Source organism: Phalacrocorax aristotelis, chromosome 11 (genome assembly GCF_949628215.1).
Source record: "Phalacrocorax aristotelis chromosome 11, bGulAri2.1, whole genome shotgun sequence".
In the NCBI taxonomy this organism is placed as follows: Eukaryota; Metazoa; Chordata; class Aves; order Suliformes; family Phalacrocoracidae; genus Phalacrocorax; species Phalacrocorax aristotelis.
In genome coordinates, this window is record NC_134286.1 from 19,711,443 (window position 1) to 19,733,335 (window position 21,893).

Consider the following 21,893-nt stretch of genomic DNA (forward strand, 5'->3'; position numbering starts at 1 on the left):
GTGAGGTACTTGGATTGCTGGTGGCTGAGTTGTGGGCTATACATGTGAGATACTTGCTGGGCTAGTGAGATTCCACTGTTGAAGCTTGCTAGTCAGGGAAGTGTTTTCTCCATTAAATGTTTTTTCCTTTGTTTCAGTTTCTTTTGGGGTGTGTGTGTGAATGTTCTCTTTTTATCCTGGCTCCCCCAAAAGCAGACTTGCCTGAGATCTCAGTAATCTGTTGTCTCTAGCTACTTTCAACAGAGACCAAATCACTTCCAAACCTCAACAGGTTGTGAGGGCAAGACTCAATGTTCTTTGTGTAATACACTTTGCACCTCATCTCTGCTTCCTATTTATTCCTGGTACGCCCCCTCTCTGAAATGCCTTACTTGTTCAGCCTTGCAAGAGCTCCCCCTATAATATTGCATTCCCTCGTCCCTGTACACTGTTTTTGAAGAATCTTTTTGCTTTCAAAATAGATTAAGGTAATGCCAGGCTGACAGACTTAATTCTAGATAAATTTTTGGGTGAATACTGACAGACTGAAAAGCTTGCTGCACTGCAAGGAAGTCTTTTTTTGAGTAGGAAAAAAAATGCTTTTTCTTGATAAATGATTGCTGCAATTTTTTGTTGATCACTTTAACTATCACCATGCCCACGGGAACTCAGTGTCAGCAAAACCTGGAGTGTCTGTATTGATCCTAACCTGTGCCAGTAAGGGCTCTTACATCTTAGTGAAAGCATCCTGAACTCAGTTATTTTGCCTTAAGGCTGGAGAGCTGGCTGTCTTTAAACTGACAGATCCACTCTTTGCAAAATGAGCATGATTTTTAACTCAAACACAAGCTCTGACCCAGGTTTAAGTTGTGAAAAGTAATTTTACAAAGAGCACCTGAATAAGATTCAGGTAGGGAGGTTGTGGTGGTTTTTCAGATGTTTCTTTAATGAACTTTTAACTCTTACAAAGGCAGTTAAATCAGCCAGGCACCTGGGCAGTGTGTGAGCCCCTACACCTCTCTCAGGCTGCCCTCAGAGCTGGGGCGGCTGCAGCCTTAGCTTCAGCAGTTCCCTGGCAGCTGCCTGGGCCTTGCTGGTTTGGGCATGACTTTATCCAACACAGTTTTTATGGAGTTTTGTAAGGGGGAAGCCCCTAATGTCGTCTTTCAGCTTTTCTCTGTAGAGCAGAGCTCAGGGTGGATTTCTTCTCACCCTCAAAGTAAGCATGTTGGTGACAGCTGTAATCAACACAGAGGTGCTTATACTGTTGATGAACAAAAACAGCTGCTGGGAAAAAGGGAAAATATGTTATTCTGTTCCTAGAAACTTGCATATAAAGTGATACCATATTTTAGTCCTGCCAGGACTTCATTTAAGCCTGTATGGGACCCACACCTTCAGTTGCAGGGGTCTAAAAGACATCAGTGCTTACCAGTTTGGTTTGGGTTGATGGTCACTGGAAGCAGTGTCTGTGTAAAATAGACATCCTTCTGTAAGGTTTGGAAGTCTTCTGTTTAACTTTTTAGCACTACAACTCCCTTAAGGTTTGTTCTGGGCTTTCAGAAGTAACTGGCTGCTCATTAACAGCTTTTTATTGGCACTGAACACCATGGGATGGAAGCTGCATGGGTCATTTGGAGGCCTTGTCTTTGCTGGGCAAAAGGTGTTTGTTACCAGATATTAGCTCATGTGCTGCAACACTGGGTGCAGTCCTAGGTGTTTTCATGTCACAGAGAGAAAAGTGTTATAACCTTTTCTATAGATGAGCTGGTGAAGTATCAGATCATCTTGGTTACACCTTGGCGGCAGGCTGAGGGTGAGAGAAGGGAAGTCCTGACCTCCAAAAGAACAACCCTCTGCCTGTTTTCCTATCACAAAGGCAAGCTGAGAGCAAGCGCTTAAAATCAAAGTCACAGTTTGGCCAGCTTATCACAACTACTATAAAACCTGAAGGAAAATATGCATGTGTGGGCTGATTGATATATTACGTGGTTGGCACTAAAAGGGCCCTGTTTGTGCCATTTGCAGGCATGGCGGAAACGCTGGTTCGTGCTGCGCAGAGGCCGCATGAGCGGGAACCCAGATGTGCTGGAATACTACAGGAACAACCATTCCAAAAAGCCCATTCGGATCATCGATCTCAACGAGTGCGAAGTGCTGAAGCACTCAGGGCCCAGCTTCATCAAGAAAGAATTTCAGAACAACTTTGTCTTCATTGTGAGAACCACCTACCGCACCTTCTACCTGGTAGCCAAAACTGAAGAGGAGATGCAGATCTGGGTGCGCAACATCAGCCAGATCTGTAACTTTGGACATCTAGAAGATGGTACAGGTAGGGCCATGCTTATGCTCATCTTGGGGGTTGGGAGGATGATCTGTGTCTGGGCTCCTCCACAGCAGCATGTGGGTTGAGAGGAAGCATGGACTTTGCTGGCTGGCTCAGCTGGACAAGCAGTGTGGGACTGCTTCCTATAGCTCCGTAAAGCCCTGAGATGCTGCTAAACCCTAATCTGAGGGTTATCTGGGATCTCGCTTCTGCTGGGTAGAAATAATAGCTGGCCTCTTGGTCTCACTTTTATGAAGCAACTCCTCCTAGAATAAACAGCAGGTCCTTAATAAGAAAAGGTACTGTTTATGTGAAGAGCTGGCTGACTGTTACATTCTGGGGCCGTTTATTTCATTACATGTCCCATATTTATTTAGTTTGGCTTAATGTAAGACACCTGTTCTAGGAAAGTCTGCAAAAATCGTGTTTTCTCAGGCATTGCTGGATGTGGAATGTGCACAGACTTGGGCATATATGCACATACATAAATTAATGACAAAAATACAGCTGTCTTAATCTATTAATGAGAAGAAAAATAAAGAAAAAGCAGAGGATGGGAGAGTGTTAGAAGCGTGTGTCTAGACTTAGAGATGCTCCTGCCAGTGAAGCATAGAGTCAGCCTGTTTTGCCAGGACCTACACCTGTATATACTCAGTAGGGTGAAAGTCTTGGAAAGCATCCAAGAATTAACCACTCCAAGATGGATGTAGCCAGTAATTAAAGTCAGGTCCTGTATCATTGTTAACTTACCTTTCAAATGAGACAATTGGGCTCACATAACAGCAATCTGTCTTTCCCTTGACATTTCCAAGGGGCAGATACAGCAGCAATTTGAGAGCTTCATAGGAAGTGAATCAGAACAAAGATCTTTGTCATGATAAAGGTAGTGCAAGAGCAGAAAAGGGCGGTGATGAAGGACTCGATCCCAAGGGCAGTAATATGTTTGGGGATGGACTGTGGCTGGGCAGATTATCCTGCCACGGTCCCTGTGCTGCTGTGCTCAGACTGCTGCTGGTGTCTACAACTGCTGCACAGCCATACCATTACCTCGTAACTTGAAAGAAAACAAAAGGCGATGGTGAGGTGTTTTATTTTAATCTATGGTGGTTCCTGGCCTCCTTTAATCTTCTCTTCAGCAGTTTATTCTGAGAGGAAATGGGAGTGGAAAGAGCACTGTCCTGTTATAAATGTGACATCCGTTCCCTTCCCATTCACTTTAGAGACCACCGGGAAAACATGCTGACAGATTTTTATGTGCCAGTACAAGCTGCCCATGAATGCAACTTGCAAACTAGAGCTGGTAGCTTTGAGGGACTGGAGTCAATGGCCCTTTAGAGCTTGGTTGTAATTAGGGTTACTCAGTAATCACCTTCCTACTGATCTGCCCTTTTTGACACTGAGATGTTGGTCTTGCATTGCTACTTCTGGTGCAGTATTATTTTAGATATAATTTTACCAATTACTCTGAAATGAAGGCAAGTCTTTCCATGCAAAACAGAAAAAAGAAAAATAATTTGCCTCTCAAACGTGTATGCAGGCTTCTGCTGGCACTGTGTTGAGGATGTGCATAGGGAGATGTGATCTGTGGCAGACGAGCTAAGGCAGCGGCTGTCCCCAAGATCGATGCGTTTATACTGGGAAATGTCTGTTCTGTTATGCTGGTACAGCGCAGCATTGCTTGTAAGACTTACACATGGGCAGTACTCAGAGTATTACACAGTGGTATTTGTCTCCCAGCAAAGATTGCTAGTGTAGACATTGATGGACAAAAAGTGACAGCTCTTGGTGTGGCAGTTGGGAAAGCTGACATCCCAGCTTTCCGCTCTGTTCAAGGCTGATATTATCCCCCAAGAAGGTCAGCGGCACAGAACATTTGCTTTGGTTCAGTATAAAGCCTGGCACCTGAACTTACAGCCCTTATCACAGACCACATAAGCTAAGCTTCCAGACAAGTGCTTATCGTACCTCTAATGGCATATAGCTCATAAGATCTTCTATTTATCCTGCAGTTCATGCCGGTGAGGTCAGGTCTGGGGTGTATTCAGGTCAGGATGCAGGGCATGTTCAGATCCTCTGATTTAAATCTGCAGAGCTCCACAGGTTGCACATCATATTTCAAACAGTTGATAATTGCTTCAGCTTTTTGGAAGCACCTAAATCCCCCAAGAGTCTGTAGGTTTAAACAAATTACCCTTAAAAATTAACATAAGAAGATAAAAGCTCTATTAAATGCCATATGCTTTTTTAACTCAAATGTTACTGTGTTAAAAAAAAAAGTTCCTGAAATGAATCATCAAAAGAAAGACACATCAATTGCAGGAAATTTTAATAAGCTGTTCTGTGTATTAAAATAAATCTCAAAGCCGATATTATTGTGAAATCAATCACTCTTCATCCTTGCGTATCTGAAAATTTGCTGTGACTTCAAGGCCAAAACTAAGTCTGCTGCTTTTTCCACTTAATGCACAGGAAGTGCAGCCACAGGTTTATGCAGTGACTCAGCTGTAAACACGGTCCCATTGCTCCCAGTTAGTCCCTTCCAGTAGCAAAGAAGCCGGATGAGCAGCCAGGTCCCAGTCATCAGAGGCCTCTGGTCTGGCATGTAAGCAGCCAGATGCAGACAAGTTAGCAAAACTGCGGCTGGCCCTTAAGGACAGCTTTTTAGTCAACAAGAGAGGGGACAGCTGAGAGACAGAGGCAAAATGCAAGCTGCAGGCAGATGTCAGGAAGCACCTGGGAGGGCGGCTGTTGGGAAGGACTTGCCAGCAGCAGTCATCACGCTGCAGCACTCAGCTGCTGCAAGAAACCGTGCCACTGGCTGTGCTGAAAATGTTGGGGGAGCTGGCACCTTCAGGGGAGGCAGCTGGAAGAGAGAAGAGGAGGCCTCCCTCCCTATTTTCCTACTGTTTCTATGTAAAAATGTTGCTTCCGCCTCTGGTGAAGGCTCCCAATAGAGCAGTTGTTCCCCAACCCCACAGGACCTGTGGCCACAGAGGGGATTGAGAGGATGCTTGGGCCAAGCAGCTGGGCAGGGGAGGGGATGAGATGAGGTGGCTATGGGACATCATGGGCACACTTTATCCCATATGCAAGCTGAAACCATGGTAACTGACACAATATAGCAGCTTTTCATTGGAGAAACTGCTGTGAAAGTTTAGCCTTTTTCATTAGGAAGCCTTACTTTCAAAGGTTATAGCTGTGTACTGAATACTCCCTCAGGCCATGCCTTGGCAGGCAGCTCCTCAGCCCAAGAGGGACCTTTTGTCTTGGGTTCCCTCTTCACTTCTTCCACAGACTCCAGGTATTGTTCCACATCCCATGTAAATGCCTGGCTGCTTCCAGATACAACCCTTTACCTGGAGGTCCCTGCTGATCTCCACTGCTCCCCTGTTGCTCTACTCTCTCCAACAGCTCCCGGGGCCTCAGTGGAGCCTGATGTCCCTGGGGAGGCCCTCTCACGGGTGCCCTCCCTGCACAGTGCATGGAGCAGGATGTTGGCAGGGTCATCCTAAGTGACAGGTTACCCTTGGGTCCGCCCTGGCTGCTGGCAGTTGGATTAGAGCGTTTCTGCTCCTCTCCCTCACCTCTGGTTGCTGCTGTCACATCATCCTTGCCCATTGCTGGGACCTCCTCCCTTTATGCCTGCTCTCTGATGGTTTCTTTGCCTCAGATGTCTCTCCTTTGTTCTTTTGCCAATGTGCACAGACCCTGCCCCCCATGGCATGGGGATGGTTTGATTCCTCAGGACTTTGCTGCAGCCACACTGGGGAGCATCTCCTGAGCAAGGGCAGCATGCTGGGAGCAAGGGGAGCCTGGATGACTGCGCTGAGGGACTGCTCTGCTTGCAGAGACGCTTTCTCCTGAGCGTCTTCACTTTATTTCCCCCTTCTGTTCCCATACAAAGCTGGACCAGCAGTGTCCTGGCAGGCTTGCTCATGGCAGCACCTGGCCCTTGTGCAGGAGCTCAGGGGAAGTGTGACAGCTCCTCGCAGCCCATGCTGGAGGGCAGGCACTGGGGCTACTCCCTCCATACACTCCTCTCTGTGGGAAGAAATCCCTTCTCAGCTGCACAGACTCAAGGCTGCTCTTTAATGTCAGGCTCTGGCCCCTGGCCAGGAGGGATGGGTGGCATTTCTGTCTCCTTGGTATGGCCATGCAGCCTGGTGGGGAGTTGCTGCGAGCACGACGCCCCTATTTCACTGTGTCCCTGTACTGCTGTCGCATTGTAACAATTTTGGGGTAGTGGGCTGGGGTCTGTAGCCAGAGGGAGAAGCCCTCTGTTTCTCTCGGCCCTGCATTTATGGGGAAAGTCACAGCAGAGGATTCTCTGCATCTTCCACAGTGACTTTCCCTGTCAATGCAGGGCAGAGATTTTTGGGTTATTACCCACTGAAGCAGTTATTTTGGCAGTCGAAGCCTCCTGCTGTCTCTCTGGCAAAGGGGAGGGCAGGCACCAAACCTATGCTCTGCCTTCTCACTGTTGAAAGTGGCCATGCATAATTTATTCTACCCAGCTGCTGTCGTGGTACAACTTTAATGCATGCTGATTCGGTTACCCGCAGAGCTGGCAGGGACAGGGACAGCCTGTTAGGAGCTGGCTGCAGGTCCCTGAGCCCCTGAGGTTAGAAAAGGGCAGGTCTGCGCTGTCCCCATCCCTCCCTCCTGCTCACAACAGTTGCCATGTGGTCTGCAGCTCACAGCCTTTCCTGATGGGATAATCTGTGGCTAAACCCTGTGAGTACCAGATGGAGTTCAGGCCTGTTCGTTCTCTGTGTTAATAATCCAGAATGTCATTAATTTCTTTCTTAAGCATTGTGGCAGTTTTTAGCTGTGTTGTGTTTTTGTTTTTTTTTTTTTAAAAAAGGCAGTCAGATGGTGACGTGAACATGCTTTTCTGAGATCCCTATGGAGTTAGCCCAGTGCGTATTTGATCATCTTCAGCTTGCAAGACAGCTCTCTGAGCCCAAGATTTGAAAGCAGAGTTACTGTCTGAGCCAGCACAATGAACAAGAGAAAAGTTATTTTTCAGATGGGAAGGCTGCAGCTCTCAGCTCTACTCTGCAAATATGAAACCCCTTAAAAGCCGTTCCTTCCAGATGCTCGCTGCCAAAAATCCTGCTGCTATAAGCACCTGCTCAAAATTAAGCAAATGCTTTGCCTGAGCTTGAATTTAAGCACGTGCTTATGTGCTTTGCTGACCTGGGGTCTGCCATTGCACCAGACCTCCAAAGCTAACAGGAGGAAGCAGCAGGCAGTCCACCCAGGTAGGTGGGAAGGAAAGAGGCAGCTCCCTCCCCAGTTTAAAGGGATGAGGTGCAGGGTAGTACAGGAGATCAGCTGTTTTATTCTGACTGAGATCAGAAAGATGATGTGGTGAAGCCTGCTGTGGCTGGTGTGGAAGTCTGGGTCACTAGAGGGTTTTGTTGGCGTTCAGTGACGTTGCTGGCTAACCACCCAAGTCTTGGCAGCCGTCTCCACCCCTCCTGACCTGCATGCACTTGTACCTAGCACCTCCCAGGGTTGACAAGTGACTACAACAACCCGCACAGTGCCAAGGCTTGTTGCTGTGAGCTGAGGGCTAGGTAGAATCTGCCGGGGGATCCCAGGACCTCACTGCACCATGCAGGATCTGGCCTGCAGCACGTACGCAGATGGTCAGGGGCTGGTTCCCAGCACTTCCAGCAAATTCTGGATTTCAGCATTAAAGAAATCTGCCTTCTTGCTATGCTTTGAAGGCATGTTTATGCTTGGTTTGGTTTTATCAGCAGTAGTTGGCTTCTTGTGTTTGTTTTTGCTGCGAGGTTTTTCATTTTGAATAAGGGTTTTGCAGCTTTGACTCGGGCCACGTCTGCACTTCAGCAAGAGATGTGTACCCACTGCTGACCGCGCAGGTGCCGGGGACAGCTAGGGCAGCTGGTGGGTGCTGCCTGGTCCCTGCACAGCCCTGGTGAGGGAACCGCCTCACAGCAACCTGAAACTTCATTAGAAAAAGTCATGTTTTCTAACTGAGGGCTTGTGTTCCTGGTGTCACTGGCTGAGCTTGCTGCCTTTGGAGCACTGTTCTGCTAAGACACCCCAGGTCCTTCCCAATCCATACCTGCCCATGGTGGGAGGTCTGACTTGCATTAAGGACTCAATTTTTGACTCAAAATGCCCCAAAAGCTGGGCCAGAGGCTGTGCTTAGCCTTAAGTCAGTGTGGCTCAGCCATCATTCCTTCATCCCTCCTGCTCAGCAGCCTGGCTTTCGTCACTCTGCCAGCCTCTGTCCCCGCTCAACAACTTGTCTCTGCTGCCCAGCAGTGCTTGGGACAGATGGATATGAGTGCCTCGGCCATGTGCTGCAGCGAGGGGTGGCCTTGGTGGTTGGAGGTGAACCTGGAGCTGAGCAGGCGGCCAGCTCTGTGCAGCCTGGGCCAGCCCTGCTGCCTGCAGCCCAAACCTGCTCCTCTCCCCACTGCCACCCCTCTCTGTGTTGGGGGGCACTGGAGTGTTATGCCCAGGGAAGGTGTCGCTGAGCACAGGCTCCCCTGTGCCTTGTGGCCTCCAGAAAAGTAGTGTCCCCTTCCTCAGCAGAGCCAATGAGCCTCCAGGTGGGCAAAAATAGGTACAGCACAGTGCTCATGGCTTTGATATCCAGCCTAGAGAGGCACAAGGAGTTTGCAGACAGGTTCAGAGATGCAACAAATCCAGCTACTCCATGAGCTGCAAAATTCAGTTTTGTCCACTGATATCTAGAAAGTGGGAAGAAATCAACCCCTTTCATTGTTACTGTTAATTTGAATTGTTGGAGATTAATTACTTGCATTGGGTCCTAAAAAATATTTGATAAAACAGACTGTTCTGCCTCAGCAGTTTTCTCAGCAGAGGCTCTCTTCATTACTGTCCAGAGGAGGGATGCTACAGCCCTGCAGGAATGAGGGACCCCAGAGCAAGGGGGATCTCCCCCTCCTGCAGCCCCTTGATTTGGCAGCCGGTGTGCCCAGCCCAGGCAGGGGGAGCAGCTGCAAAACCAGGGTCCCCTCTCCCCAGAATCAGTTTTTGCCTTGACCCACTGCCACTCTGGTGTAAAACATCCCTGGTGCAAAAGCAAGGTGGTGATGGCCAGAAGAAGCAGTGGGCCAGGGTGAATCAGAGCCATCCCTCAGATGGGGCCATCCATTCCCATTGCAGGTTCAGTGGAGAGCTTGTCTCACACGACCTCGTCCCCGCAGCCATCACCAGCCGCCTCCACCCATGCCTCCCGCATCGCCGATCCCTCCTTCTCGGTCGATCACGCTGCTGCTGATGCATCTGCTGCGGAGGAGACCCCCAGCGAGTCAGAGTCGGTCTTCCTCCCCGACTACCTCTTCCTCTCCAACTGTGAGTCGGGCAAGCTCAGCCACAACAGGTAGGTCTGGGGCCTGCCAGATGCGTCAGGCTGGAGCCACTCTCGGCCTGCCCAGTGATGCCCTGGGAAACTGGGGCAAACCAGCCTGTAAGCCCTGCCACTTAGGGTAGGCTCCTGAGCACAACAGGGGACTATCAGCCTAATCCAATTTATGGGGGGCACTTTTCATAGTGCAGATTAGCAGTTGAGTGCTGTATGTTGGTCCTGCCCCTTTCTAGGGTGGGTGGCTGGGGACCTCACATATGGCTCTCTCCAGACACCCTTTCTGCCTGCTGCCACCCAAAGTGCCCCAGCCCAGCTCATGGGGGACCTTCCACAGCCATAGGGAAGGGACAGATACTGTCCCAAACTGTGGGGTTGGGTTTTTCTTTTTTGCTGTGTACTTGCTCAGTTGCAACCAGGAGAAAAGGAAAGCACAGGTCCTGATCTCTGTCTCTGTGCAGGTGTGACAGCTGGTCGAATTCAGACAGATCTCTGGAGCAAACCTCATCGGATGATGTTTTTGTTGACTCCTTGCAGTCCCAGCCCTCCTTGTACCTTGTACAGCCATCCAATGCTGGCACTGTGCACCAGGATGGGGCCCCGTTGGCAAATCCCAGCACTGTGTCCAGAAACATAGACATTACCGGGCCACCCAGTGACTTTTCCTCCTCTTCTCCACTGCTGGGGACACCACTGACACCAACCTTTCAGATTGACAAGAGCCAAAACGCACTGCCCTACGGCGTAACCCAGCTGGACATCCTGTCCAACACGCCCCCGCCGCGGCCGCCCAAGCCAACCCACTTCTCAGACAGGAGAGGGGATGAGGTGGGCGGCGGGGCCCTCCAGAACGGGCACGCAGGGATCTGCCGGGCTCAGGTTGCTCTGGTGCCCAGGAGGATCTCCTTGTCCAGCTTAGACAACGTGAGGAACTGGAAAGGTGAGTGAATTTCCAAGAGCCAATGGAGCTGCCCACAAGCGCAGAGTGGGTGCCCACCTCCAGTTGTGCCTCCCTGTCCTCCTCCCTGCAAAGTCATACGCCGCCCAAAGCAACCTGAAGTGCTTGCTTCAAATTAGCGGGCAGAATTTAGACCTGCCTCTCATATGCAGCTCCTCCTCTGTAAAAGCCCCTCAGTGTGTACTCATGGGCAGCAATTTGGTTGTGATCTCTTCAGGGTGCCTCATGACTTGTTAGTTTTCTGTGCCCCCCTCCCTCTCCAGAAAAGCAAGCAGTAGAAAAACAAAAATGAAAAGCCAGCCACTGAATTGGGCAATGCCAAATTCTATGCAGATCAAAATGTGGGCTTGCACATGGGAAATACCTTTAACTGTGCTGCTTCGCTACATCCAGTCCTTTCCGTAACAGCAGCATGTCTTTTTTGCAGCTTAAAGAACGGGAAGCCAGGGAGACACTGGGGATGGGATGTAATCCTGGTTGAACCAGGGACTCTCTGTGTCCTTGAGCAAATCCCCTTCTGTCCTTGCACTTCAGTCAGGGTAGCCTGAAAAACCGCTGCAGAGCAAGGCTCTGCTGCAAAGCAAGCTCTGCTCTGAGCTGAGGTGACTTTTCCACTTGTTCTTGAAACACTGTCATCAGAAACAAAAATAACAGTCAAAACCCCAGAACCTCAGGGTGTCAAAAACCACCCTAGGCAGTATCAGAGTTTTATTTTGTGGAGCCACAGAACAGGGAGGCAGCTGGAATAACTGGCTGGAAATCATAAAGTACTTTGTAGTGATGTGTCATTTTTTTATGAAGAAAATGCAGGTTTTTTAGGGACAAACATCCTTTAGACTCCTGTAGTTTGAATGACCAGCCAGTGTTTGGGGCTGTTAGATCTTGCTCTTACAGCTCAGAAGCTAAAGCAAGGAGACCTCTGTCCAGCCTGTTTATCAGTGTTCAAACAATTCTTGGAAGGTTTCTGGAGAAACACCCATCAGCGGAATTGGTGTTCTTAATTATCAGTTACACTTGGTTGCTCCCTGAAAGGTGCTGCTCTTGCTTCTGCACGTGTGCTGCTCTAATGCTGCCAGCGTGCTTTAGTTAATGTTCCTCCAACTCAATTTACGCCAAAATGTTTTTAAGAGGATTAAGTAGCCAAATGTCATGTTCCGCTACTGTGCTGCAAGGTTATCTCTGCCTGACAGGGGGCAGCAATGAATTAATAAGTGCTGCTATTTTTTCTTACCCTAAGTGCAGCTGAAAGTATTTGAAAGGTTAAACTCTGAATTAAAATGTGTTTAACAAGAAAGATCAGAAAAAGAAACGGGGAAAGCAGCTGTTCCTCGCCAGCTCCCGGAGTGAGCCCACTCAAGTTATTTACTTCATTTTTTGCCCTTGGCAACCTGTAAAAGCCGAACAGATGTGATTAACCCAGTGCAAAGGCAGTGTATGCTGGTTGTGGTGCCATAAAGGGGAACAAGCTGTACATGTGTGAGGCACCTGTATCCTGGCATCTGCTGGAGCATTGCGCCTGAATGTCTTTTTGCCAAAATAATAAATAAATGTAGCTGTCCCAGGACAGTGACTGTGTCTATCTGAATATAGATCCGCACTAGCAGTATTGCTTTGTTCTTGTTTAGCACTTTACGCTGATACCACCACAAAGACCCCCAGTTGCAGTGCAGTGCTGACATCTCTGCCATGAGAGCAGAGACTGGATTAACATGGTTGCAGGGTTTTAAGGCATTCCCAGAGAAAAGCCATTTTCTGCACAGAAAATGCTTTTCCAGGAGGGGATGGTAGTTGTAAGCAGCTCCCACTGCTGATCTCCTCTGCACCGAATGCTGAATTTCAGGTTTTTGCCTTTTGTTTCAAAAATAAAATTGACTTACACCAAGAGAAAGGCCAGCCTGCACACGGGGACACTGACCTGTGACCTTGTCTCTGGCTGTTTGCTCCCCATCAGCTTGAGCCGCTTGTACCACATCAGCATTTCTGGATGACAAAGAGAAGATTTTCTCTCCTACCATGAAGTTCCCCCATGCATCCTCTGCACAATAACATGTGCTTTCCCTAGCACCTTACATACAAGGGTCCTAAATAGCTTTCCAAACAGTAATTAATTAATATTCCCTACACTCCATTTTCATATAAGTTCCCCTATTTGACAGACGGGAAAACAGAGCGGGACTAGAGCAGGAACTAGGTTTAAATTTTTGCTTGGTCGCTTGCTCTCCACACCACACCAGTCTTTCACCCCAACTGCTTGTGTTACAGGAAGCGTAAGTTACAGCTGGATTATACATGAGCATCTTCCTTCGTTTCAGCATACTTAAAATAGATGTAGTCATTCTTGAAATGCGACTGAGTTGGTTCTGGTCTTAAGTATCATTGGATTTCTTCATTTAGGATAAATCTAGGAGTTGTGGAATCCTTATAAAGCTCTAATTATTTTAGAGCCATATGCTTTATTCCAGAATTATCTCTGTAAGGTTGCACTGCCTTATCACATTTTTAATCACTTCTTTTCCTTGCAGCAGACATGGAAGGCAGTTCCTTAAGAAGTCGGGATAAGAGGCTTAGCTTGAATTTGGTAAGTACGCTGCTTGCATAAATTTAAAACATTGACACATGACAAACTTCAGAAAGTGAAGTATTTGACATCCTGATATTCAATCATTCCTGTGTTCAGCAGAAGAATAAAAAAATGGAAGAAGCACTTGGCTTTGGGCAGCTTCTGTGCTGCTTCTTGGTGGCTGCAGGAAGCCTTTGAGAGAGGAGGGGGGAGGCCGTAACACTGACCACCCTGTTTTTTAAAGCAGATGAAGCCAGGTCTCTCGTGAAAAAGCATACCAGCAGCCTCGAGAATTAAACTGTTGAGCAAGAGCACCTGAGAAAACCGCTTATCTCTTGAAAAAAGGGCTCTAAAGAAGCCTATCGTTTCATGGCCCTGAGGGGGAATATCTCTTCTTTAGGACATAGGAAAGTCTCTGCTGTCAAAGTGCCTGTGGTTCAGGGCTCTGTCAGTCCAAAGCTTCCTGACTCAGCCTTTGACAGACATGGTTGTATGTAGCACCATCACACATCACATAGTCTTCTGCCTGGTGCTGGATGCTGTCTTCTCTGTAGAAGAGCCTTTGCTGCTCGTATGTAAGCTCTGGTGCCGGGCAACTTATATTTTTTCCCCTTTGAAAGCTTGCAAGGTTTGCAATCAATCCCTCTCACCGCTCAGCCAGTACTAACCTGCATGAAATGAATTTCTAGTGTTTATTCTCAGATACCAGAAGCAACTTGTAGGTCTGTGTGTCTTCTCTCTCAGCTTCTGCATTTGTAAAAATCTAGTTCATCAGATGTTCTTCTTTCAGGTGTATTTTTTTGTATAAAGGAGCCTCCTTCGTTTTATAGGTCAGCATTACTGCTGGGAGAGGCAAGTGAAGCCTCTCTGAAGTTGGAGGATTTAACCTACTTCAGTCACCAATAAGTTTGGTCCTAGTTTCCAGCAGTGACTTGAGAAGCCCAGAAGTGGACTACTCCAAAGCTGGAGTGTGTATCTGAACACAGGCATTTGTCTCGTCTTTCCAGCTTGTGCCTCTCAGAAAGGTCACATCAGGACTCTCCTGGCCAGGGTCTCGGCTCAGATCTGCTGCCAGCTCACAGCACCTCGTGGCTTGCAGGGGGTTAGCTATTCGTTTATTGATATTGATTTATCTTTCTTTTCCTCCTTTTCTTCTGAAGCCCTGTCGGTTCTCCCCGCTCTACTCGACTGTTTCGGATGGCACGGAGGACAGCTACGTGCCCATGCGCCCCAGCACCTCTCCCTCTGCGCCCAGCTCTGACTGTTCACCCGATGGCTACATCCCCATGAGCCCCGGCTCAGCCACGTTTACCTTCCCTGTCGTCAGCACTGAAAAACTCACCAGCCCGTTACCTGAGCTTCCCTCAGACCTGGAACCCCCTCCAGTGAACCGAGACCTCAAGCCTCGTAGGAAATGTAAGCCCAGACCTAAAATGCAAGTGGCAGCCAGGGGGTCCTGATAGCAGGGACATGGGTGACCACCTTTGATAGTGTCCTTGGCACATTTTAAAGTGCTTCCCACTCTAGAAGAGGGATTGAATTGCTGTATGAGTGGCTTATAGTCCTATAACGTAGGATGTGCCTGAAGGGTCGTCTGTGAGCACAGGAAGAGTGTCCATGCCTACTTTTGCAGTCGGAGACCTTGTGGCTGCATTAGCGTGGTGCATGGCTTCAGATCCACTCTGCAAACCACCAAATGGACGTAGCCTTGGAGAGATGGCAGGCTAAATCCTGCGACTCTGAAGTGCACGTCCTGCTGTCTCACCAGCTCCCTGACCTTCCACAGACAGGACATCCAAACACTCAAATACTCAAAACTTGATGTGTGGGCTGCTGGTTAAACCTCTGCTGGGTAGGCACAGCTGCCTTGGTTTAATTAGGAATTTCCTGCAGATGCTTTTGCTGATGGTAATTTTCCACTCCTGCTTTTCATGGCATCTCCAAAATCTGGGTTGAACTTCCAGACGATATGCTGGGGACAAAATTCAGCTTTGCAGTGGAGAAATTGCCTAAGCCTAGCCTACATTAAAGTTCTTTGGGCTGCATAGCCACAGGGCTGCTCAGAAATTGGTCCAGGAAATGCTCCTGTGAAGTGGGGACAGAAATTTAGAGCACTGCCAGGAAGCAAAGCAAGCTAAGATCCTTAGAGGGTTTTGAGAATGGGGTGGAAAATGTACATGGACTGGTGAGAAGAATGATCTTGACCGCCACGTGCAGGACCTTTTTGTTTAGAAGGGAGCTCAAAACCTGTTTTGACCTGCAGGCTGAACTGGCCTCTCCTCCTGAAGGCAGCATATGCAGAGCAGATTTGAGGCAAGCACACAGATCTTGTGGGGCATTTGCTCTCCTTATGCCCATTGTTACTCTATTGTCATATTGTTAATATAGCAATATATTGTATGTATAATATATTGTTATATTGTTGTTCTGTTATTTTAGGGTAAATGAGAGAGTTTGTTTTCCAGCGCTGACTGAAGTGATCGCTTGTTACTGATTTCTGTCCTGGATATATCAGTCATTTTCTGTGAAATACTCGGTTAGGTTCTTGCTGTTAATATAAAACTGCATTTTTCGAAGCGGTCTGTACTTTCCATTAGCTCCACTACTGGAAATGTAGTTTCTTTCGTATCTACTTGCAGCACGGCCACCTCCTCTGGACTTGAGGAACCTCTCCACAATCCGGGAGCACGCTGCCGTGACCAGGATGTGGACTGTGCCTTAGTAAGTCAACAAGAAACCTGCTGTTCCAATCTTTTAAGCATTAACATTGTGGAATGGAGTTAAAAATAACTTATCACATCCCACAAGAAACAGTTTCCTGGAAAAGTCCACAAACAAGAACTCCTCAGGGCCCCTTTCAGCGTCCCCCAGGCTTTTGCTCTCTCTAAAAAGCAAGGCTCCCTTTCATGACAGGCAGCTCCAGTGAGTTCAGTGTCATGCAGTGATGCTAGGTCTGTTTTGAAGGCTCCTTTTGAAAAGGCCAGAGCTGGTCCGCACTCTGGTGTGGCTGCTGCAATGGCTAAGAACTTTGCATGCCTGAATTTTTTTTTTTTGAAAAAGATAGAGCCATTTTTGTTCCTGAAAATTAATATAGCAAAGGAGAACCAGATGAGATAAAGACCTGCCTGACTTGTAGCCTGGGTGCAGACTTCTGCACTGCCACACAGCGATTCAGACTTGATTTGTTGGCGTGACCTTTTGTCATTGGAAATTAGTTGTGGGGTAAAACAAATGGTTTTGGTCCCAAAGCCCAGGTAGTATGAACAGATGATACTGTTGGGCTCCAAGGTCAGTGAAAGACTTGGCTTCATGGAACTCATGAGCAGGGGAGGACTGCAGCCTGCCGGCTGGGGGGATGTTGGCGCTATGGGGAAAGGCTGACAGGGGAGCCAGCTGTGCTGAAGCGTGCATGTAAAAGCCAGGAATTCCCACCAACCTCCTCCGCATTCTCCAGGCACTCTGGAAAATGTGGGTTTCCACTAGCATGAGTGCCAGACAGGACATTTCCACTCCTCAGGTAATCACTGGGAGGACAAAAGGGACATGAGATAGGCAATTTCTCAGTTGCAGACCCCTCTCAGCCATACAGTCCAAAGCCAGTTAAGCCCTTCAGCGCTGCCTGCTACGTGCCGTGCGTTAGGGAAACCCCAGTAGCCTGCCTCCCAAGCATCCCTGCCAGAGCACTGTGGTTAATTAGTGCTGACACAGTGCAGAGTCCCAAAGGATAATAAGCTCAGAGGGGGTTTGCATGTTTTACATTAACAAAACTAAAAAAGCATGCCCGGAACTAATAAAGCAAAAGGAATTATACTGTTCATGCTGCACAAAGTGACCATCTAATTTCCTAACAGCTAATCCCATTGTGCCGGCCTGCAATAGTTTACTCACGACACACCTCTGACAGTTACGTTAGTGGTAGAGATTTCCTTGTAAAAGGCCTGAGTTGCAGCCACCTCCATAACACGGATAGCATGTGTTTACCCTGTGTTCAAAGCCAGACAAGTTCCTCTGCCTGCACCTCCAGTAGCTGATTAATTCACACCAATCCCCAAAATGTGGATACTCGCACAACTCACCGCCCCATCGGCGCATATTACCTGAATAGTATCTGTCTCCGTGCCCCTTGCTGGAGAATTGCTTCGATGGTTTAGGCTTTCTGTCATGCCAGAGATGGCAAACTTTTGTAAATACTAGAAAAAAAAAAATTAACAAAACCACTCATAGCAATATAGCGCACTTTTTCTAGAACTAAGGAGTGGTTTTGAACACCCTCTCCATAAAGGCTGCAGCATTAGTGTGAGTTTATTCACCATATGGACTGTGTCAGGCTTTGGCTTCATTTCAGAGCATCTGTAAGATGCTTCCTTAACTTCTCCTGTGTTTTTCTTCATAGCAATCGAATGAGCTTTATCTCACCAGAAAGAGACGGTATTAATTCAGCAAGAATATTTGCCAATTCAGTTTCCGGAGAAGAGGAAGAAAGTTACATTCATATGGTAATCTTCATTTTCACACAGCCATCCTTTGCTTTATTCTGCTCTGTCACATTGATGGAGAATGCAGAAGTTTGTTTTCTAAGAAAAATGTTGAGGAGGTTTGTCCTTTGCCTTCTGTTTTTTAAAAAAATGATGAAACGGTTTTAAACCGAAGACACTGGGACCAATTTACAGAGAGATAAGGGAAGCCCTTCTTCTGCTCTGCAGAACTCAGCTGTTCGCCCACGAATGTTGCTGAGCAGTTCCAAGAGATCACAGGGATCAGCCATATTTACATGAGAACTCATTAAGGCAAAGGAAAATTAAATCTTTTCACCTTTTAAAAGTGTGCCCTGCAAAATCTCCTAGGAAATGACAGAAAGCCGTTAGTGCACTTCCTAAAGAAACACACCAAATATTGTGCAGAAACAGAACTCCCATTAAAGTCTCTTATTGCTTCTGCTTTGGCTGGTGGCACTAACCCCACTTCCCATCCCATGAAAGAAGAACATCTGGCTTTGTGGCTTCCTTTTCATTCACTCTTTAGTCATATCTTGCAAAGACCAGAATCTCAGTTTTCTTTGAATTTTAGGTGGAAATGAACGCAAATCCCTTCATCTGAGCCAGTATCTACATATTTGTCTCCATAGCCAAAGCCCAAATGCAGTGGCTATAGAAATATATTGCAAAACTGACCACAATCTCCATGAACCTCAAATACATAGTCTCAAATTTTAACCCACACCTCTACCACATCAAAGTCTGCTCAGGAGGGAGATTCCAGTTGTAACTACTCCCCATTTGATTTTCTAGTCAAATAAAAGCTTCTGTACGTTTGTGGTCATGTGATTTTCCCGAGATTAATTTTCAGTTGCTAGATTTGAACAGAATTTTCACAATTTCTCAAACGCATAGAACGATGATGGTTAAGAGGGCTTCCCTGCAAATCTGAGCCTTCCAAGGGCTTGGGCTGAGAAGCTGGGCACAAGTCCTTCCTGACAGCTTTGAATGAAAATCAGCCTGGTTTGCTTGTTTTGCCATAATTACCAGGAAAAAAAGGCTCTTGTGGTTTCTTTATGCTACCCTGCAATTAACCAGTGTTATCCTGTGGTTACGCACCAGGTGCACAGAAAATTACATGGGTGCTGTCCTTCCTCACCCGCTTTCTGCCAGATGAGTCTCCCACCCCACAGCTGTAGTCCTGCTTCCTTCTGGGATCATGTTTTAAGAGCATTAAAAGTTTCTCTCCTTTCCCAACAGGAACACAGGCAGGCGACATCTCCATACAGTGGTGCTTTTCCTTGGACAAGGAAATCTAACCTTGATTACTTAGCATTGGATTTTAACTCTGCTTCCCCATCCCCTGTACAGAAGGTATGAATCACCTGAAAAACGCCACAGCCTCCTATCTTTTTGTCTGCTGGGAGGAAAACGAGACCAAGAGCCAGACTCTGCAAGGTGCCCTAAGTATCATGATGAAGACAGTCATGTTTCCAGCTGACTGCATTTTTGGCAGGCTCAAGATTAATATAATAAAAGCACTATTAGGGTGATGACAAGGTGTCCTTAGCATGACACATAGGGATGCCACTAACACAAGCTTGGGAGAGGGCATGAGACTGCGGTGGGATGTGCAGCCATGAGGGCTTGTGGGCGAGCTTGTTGGGGCTTGCAGGATCTCTGCATGCTCTTTCATTTTCATCAAGTCTCCCCAAACCTTTTCCTGCTAGTTTTACCCCAAATCTCTTCGCAGTAACAAGTTTACAGCCCATGGTAAATTCACAGGGCAAAACTATACCACTTCTTGTAACATGGCAAAATCTGCATCTTTACTCGTGCATAAACAAAAGCATTTCAATTTCCTTAGTCATGCTGAGAAAATGCATTCCCTATTCCAAAGAGCTTATAGCCTGCCCAGGCGGTGGGTAGGTACCATTGCAGAGCCACGAACTGGTGTTGGTTTGGGCCATTTTATGTCCTGTGTATCATTTTTCCCTACGAGCTAATACTCCTGGGTGCAAGACTCAAGACTCCCAAGCTTTCTTAAATTTAAACCCTCCCTTCAGTTAAAATGCAGTTAGGTTATCCCTGCAGCAGGATCACTGAGATGAGAACAGAATGATTATCTGCATGAAAATAGCCAGAACAGCACGTTTCCCTCACTCGCTGTGCTGGGCTGAGTGACAGAGTGACAGATGGATAATTATAGCTAAAGCAGGCTGTAAAGCAATGCTTTTGTCAGCTGATGTCACTGTGAGCTTCAAGGTGAAGCGAAGCAATCAAGGAACGAGGGAAAAGGAAAACAGAAAATGAAGCCAAGATTCACTAGCATCCCTTTTCAAGCCTAAAACTAATACGTTGTTTTTTCCCTCTCTCTCCCACAGAAACCTTTTCTCTCTGAGGAGCAGAGAGTGGACTATGTCCAGGTAGATGAACAGAAGACTCAAGCTTTACAGAACACTAAGCAGGAATGGACAGATGAGAGGCAATCGAAAGTCTAGAGGAAGAAGATTTGGGATCTGGAGGATTCTTTTTTTGCACTGGAACCACAATGTTAATGAAGCAGCTATCACAGTAGAGTTCAAAGGCAGAGAGAGTTGTAAGATGCTTACAGTCTCTAGAGGAATAGCATTTTTAATGGAAACCTTTGATTTCATCTGAAAATAGTATGTTGAATGAGTGAGTGGTTCACTGATGATTAAAGTAATGCATTACCCTTTTTACTGCCCTTACCAGTAAGCTAAATGGTACCGTTTTCTGGCATGATTCTGCGACGAGTCATACACTTAATGTTAACAAATCCACTACATGTTGCATTAATCTAGTTAGTCCTGCCTACTCCCTCTGTTGCATAATTCCTAGTTGCTAAAGCTATTTTTTGATATTTCTACAACTACTGTGGATGCTCAGAGTGCTTTTATGGCAGCGGGCATCCGGCAGGTATTGGTGACTAATCAACTAAGGGCTAAAATACTGAAACAATATAAAGAACTTCTCGAATATATACTGCTTAGGCAAAGAGAATTTTGGAACATATTTTTTCTCCTGTGTTTAAAAGGTCTGACTCTGAGCTGATGTTGTCAGAAACTCAAAACAGAACTACATTCTGATGGGACTGGAACGCGTGGTCTTTGACCCTCTGGATGACGGTCATCGTATTAAGCTTTTTCTCTCCATCGTGGCTCATACTTGTCGCCTTTCTATCTGATTCCTACTGATGTTTTCTCCCCTATCTTGAGGAGTGTCTTCGGCACAGCACGGCACAGCTGCTCCTCTAGCAGGAGGCTGTAGGCACACAGCTCTTGGCTGGCCAAAAAATAGAAAGGGAAGCTGTGAGCCTGTTTCTGCAAGTCTTGGGAGAACTGGCAAAGGATCAAGAATGCGTTCATCTGAACTGCAGAAGAAATGCCATTGGAATTGCTGGTAGCAGTCGCCAAACTGATTGTTTCACTACACCCACCCGAAATAAAAAAAAAGAGAATTAGGAAGTGCAGCGTGCTCCGAGAGAGGCTAGCAGGCCTGCCAAAATAAAACAATGCGCTTACGCAGCGTGAGGACCTCTGGGTTCAGGAAGCTTATCTACCTTGGGACTTGTTACAGGCACTATCTCAGGATCACATATGTGTATAGTTTATAACATATTTAACTTTAGAAGCTTGGCTGCAATCTTTACTTTAAGGTGGCACACAGCCACTTGAGTCATGGAAGTATGCAGTACCACTGAGTGACCCACACTGGATTTGATCTTGCAGGCTTTGCTCATGCAGTTAAGCCTGACTAGCCATAAGAGGTCTGATCCTACTGGCAAGGACAGACAGCCAGGACCCTTACAAAAGATTTCTTCTCTGACAGTGCCAAGTCACTGGCCTCCCTTCACGTGCCTGTTGCTACCACGTTGCATTACTGTAATCTGACATCCCAAAAATGCTGATTTACCAAACAGAGGTCATAGAAATGTCATTGCAGAAACCGCTGGCATTTCAAGGCTCCTCCTTTCTGTCCTCCATGCACCCATCCTGCTTCAGCCATTTGGGCACTCTGGGAGGCTGAGAGACGCGGCCGAGTCGCATGTCCTGCTGGGAGAGGCAGCGTAGCTAACAGAAACACCATTTTTCTCCTACCTCAAGAGAGCTGAAGTGCTTGCAAGTCTCGCTGCTTCTTTAGAGCAAGTACAAAGCTGGGGATCCATGGTGACCAGGCTCTTACTAGCTTACCCTGTGAGAACA

General features: G+C 47.2%; 1 protein-coding gene across 2 annotated transcripts in view; it reads left to right on the top strand.

Annotated features, from left to right (window-relative positions):
• GAB3 (GRB2 associated binding protein 3) overlaps nucleotides 1-21,130 on the top strand; it is a 65,915-nt gene extending 44,785 nt beyond the window's left edge. The window contains exons 2-10 of one of the 2 annotated variants that reach the window (XM_075107188.1): nucleotides 2,008-2,311; nucleotides 9,476-9,692; nucleotides 10,136-10,614; nucleotides 13,155-13,210; nucleotides 14,353-14,608; nucleotides 15,832-15,913; nucleotides 17,586-17,688; nucleotides 18,928-19,041; nucleotides 20,052-21,130. In XM_075107188.1, the coding sequence (XP_074963289.1) occupies nucleotides 2,008-2,311; nucleotides 9,476-9,692; nucleotides 10,136-10,614; nucleotides 13,155-13,210; nucleotides 14,353-14,608; nucleotides 15,832-15,913; nucleotides 17,586-17,688; nucleotides 18,928-19,041; nucleotides 20,052-20,168 (1,728 nt within the window). In that variant the 3' untranslated portion in view covers nucleotides 20,169-21,130. The remainder of the gene's footprint in view (nucleotides 1-2,007; nucleotides 2,312-9,475; nucleotides 9,693-10,135; nucleotides 10,615-13,154; nucleotides 13,211-14,352; nucleotides 14,609-15,831; nucleotides 15,914-17,585; nucleotides 17,689-18,927; nucleotides 19,042-20,051) is intronic. The other variant, XM_075107187.1, reaches the window with a different exon arrangement.
• Nucleotides 21,131-21,893: the final 763 nt, after the last annotated feature.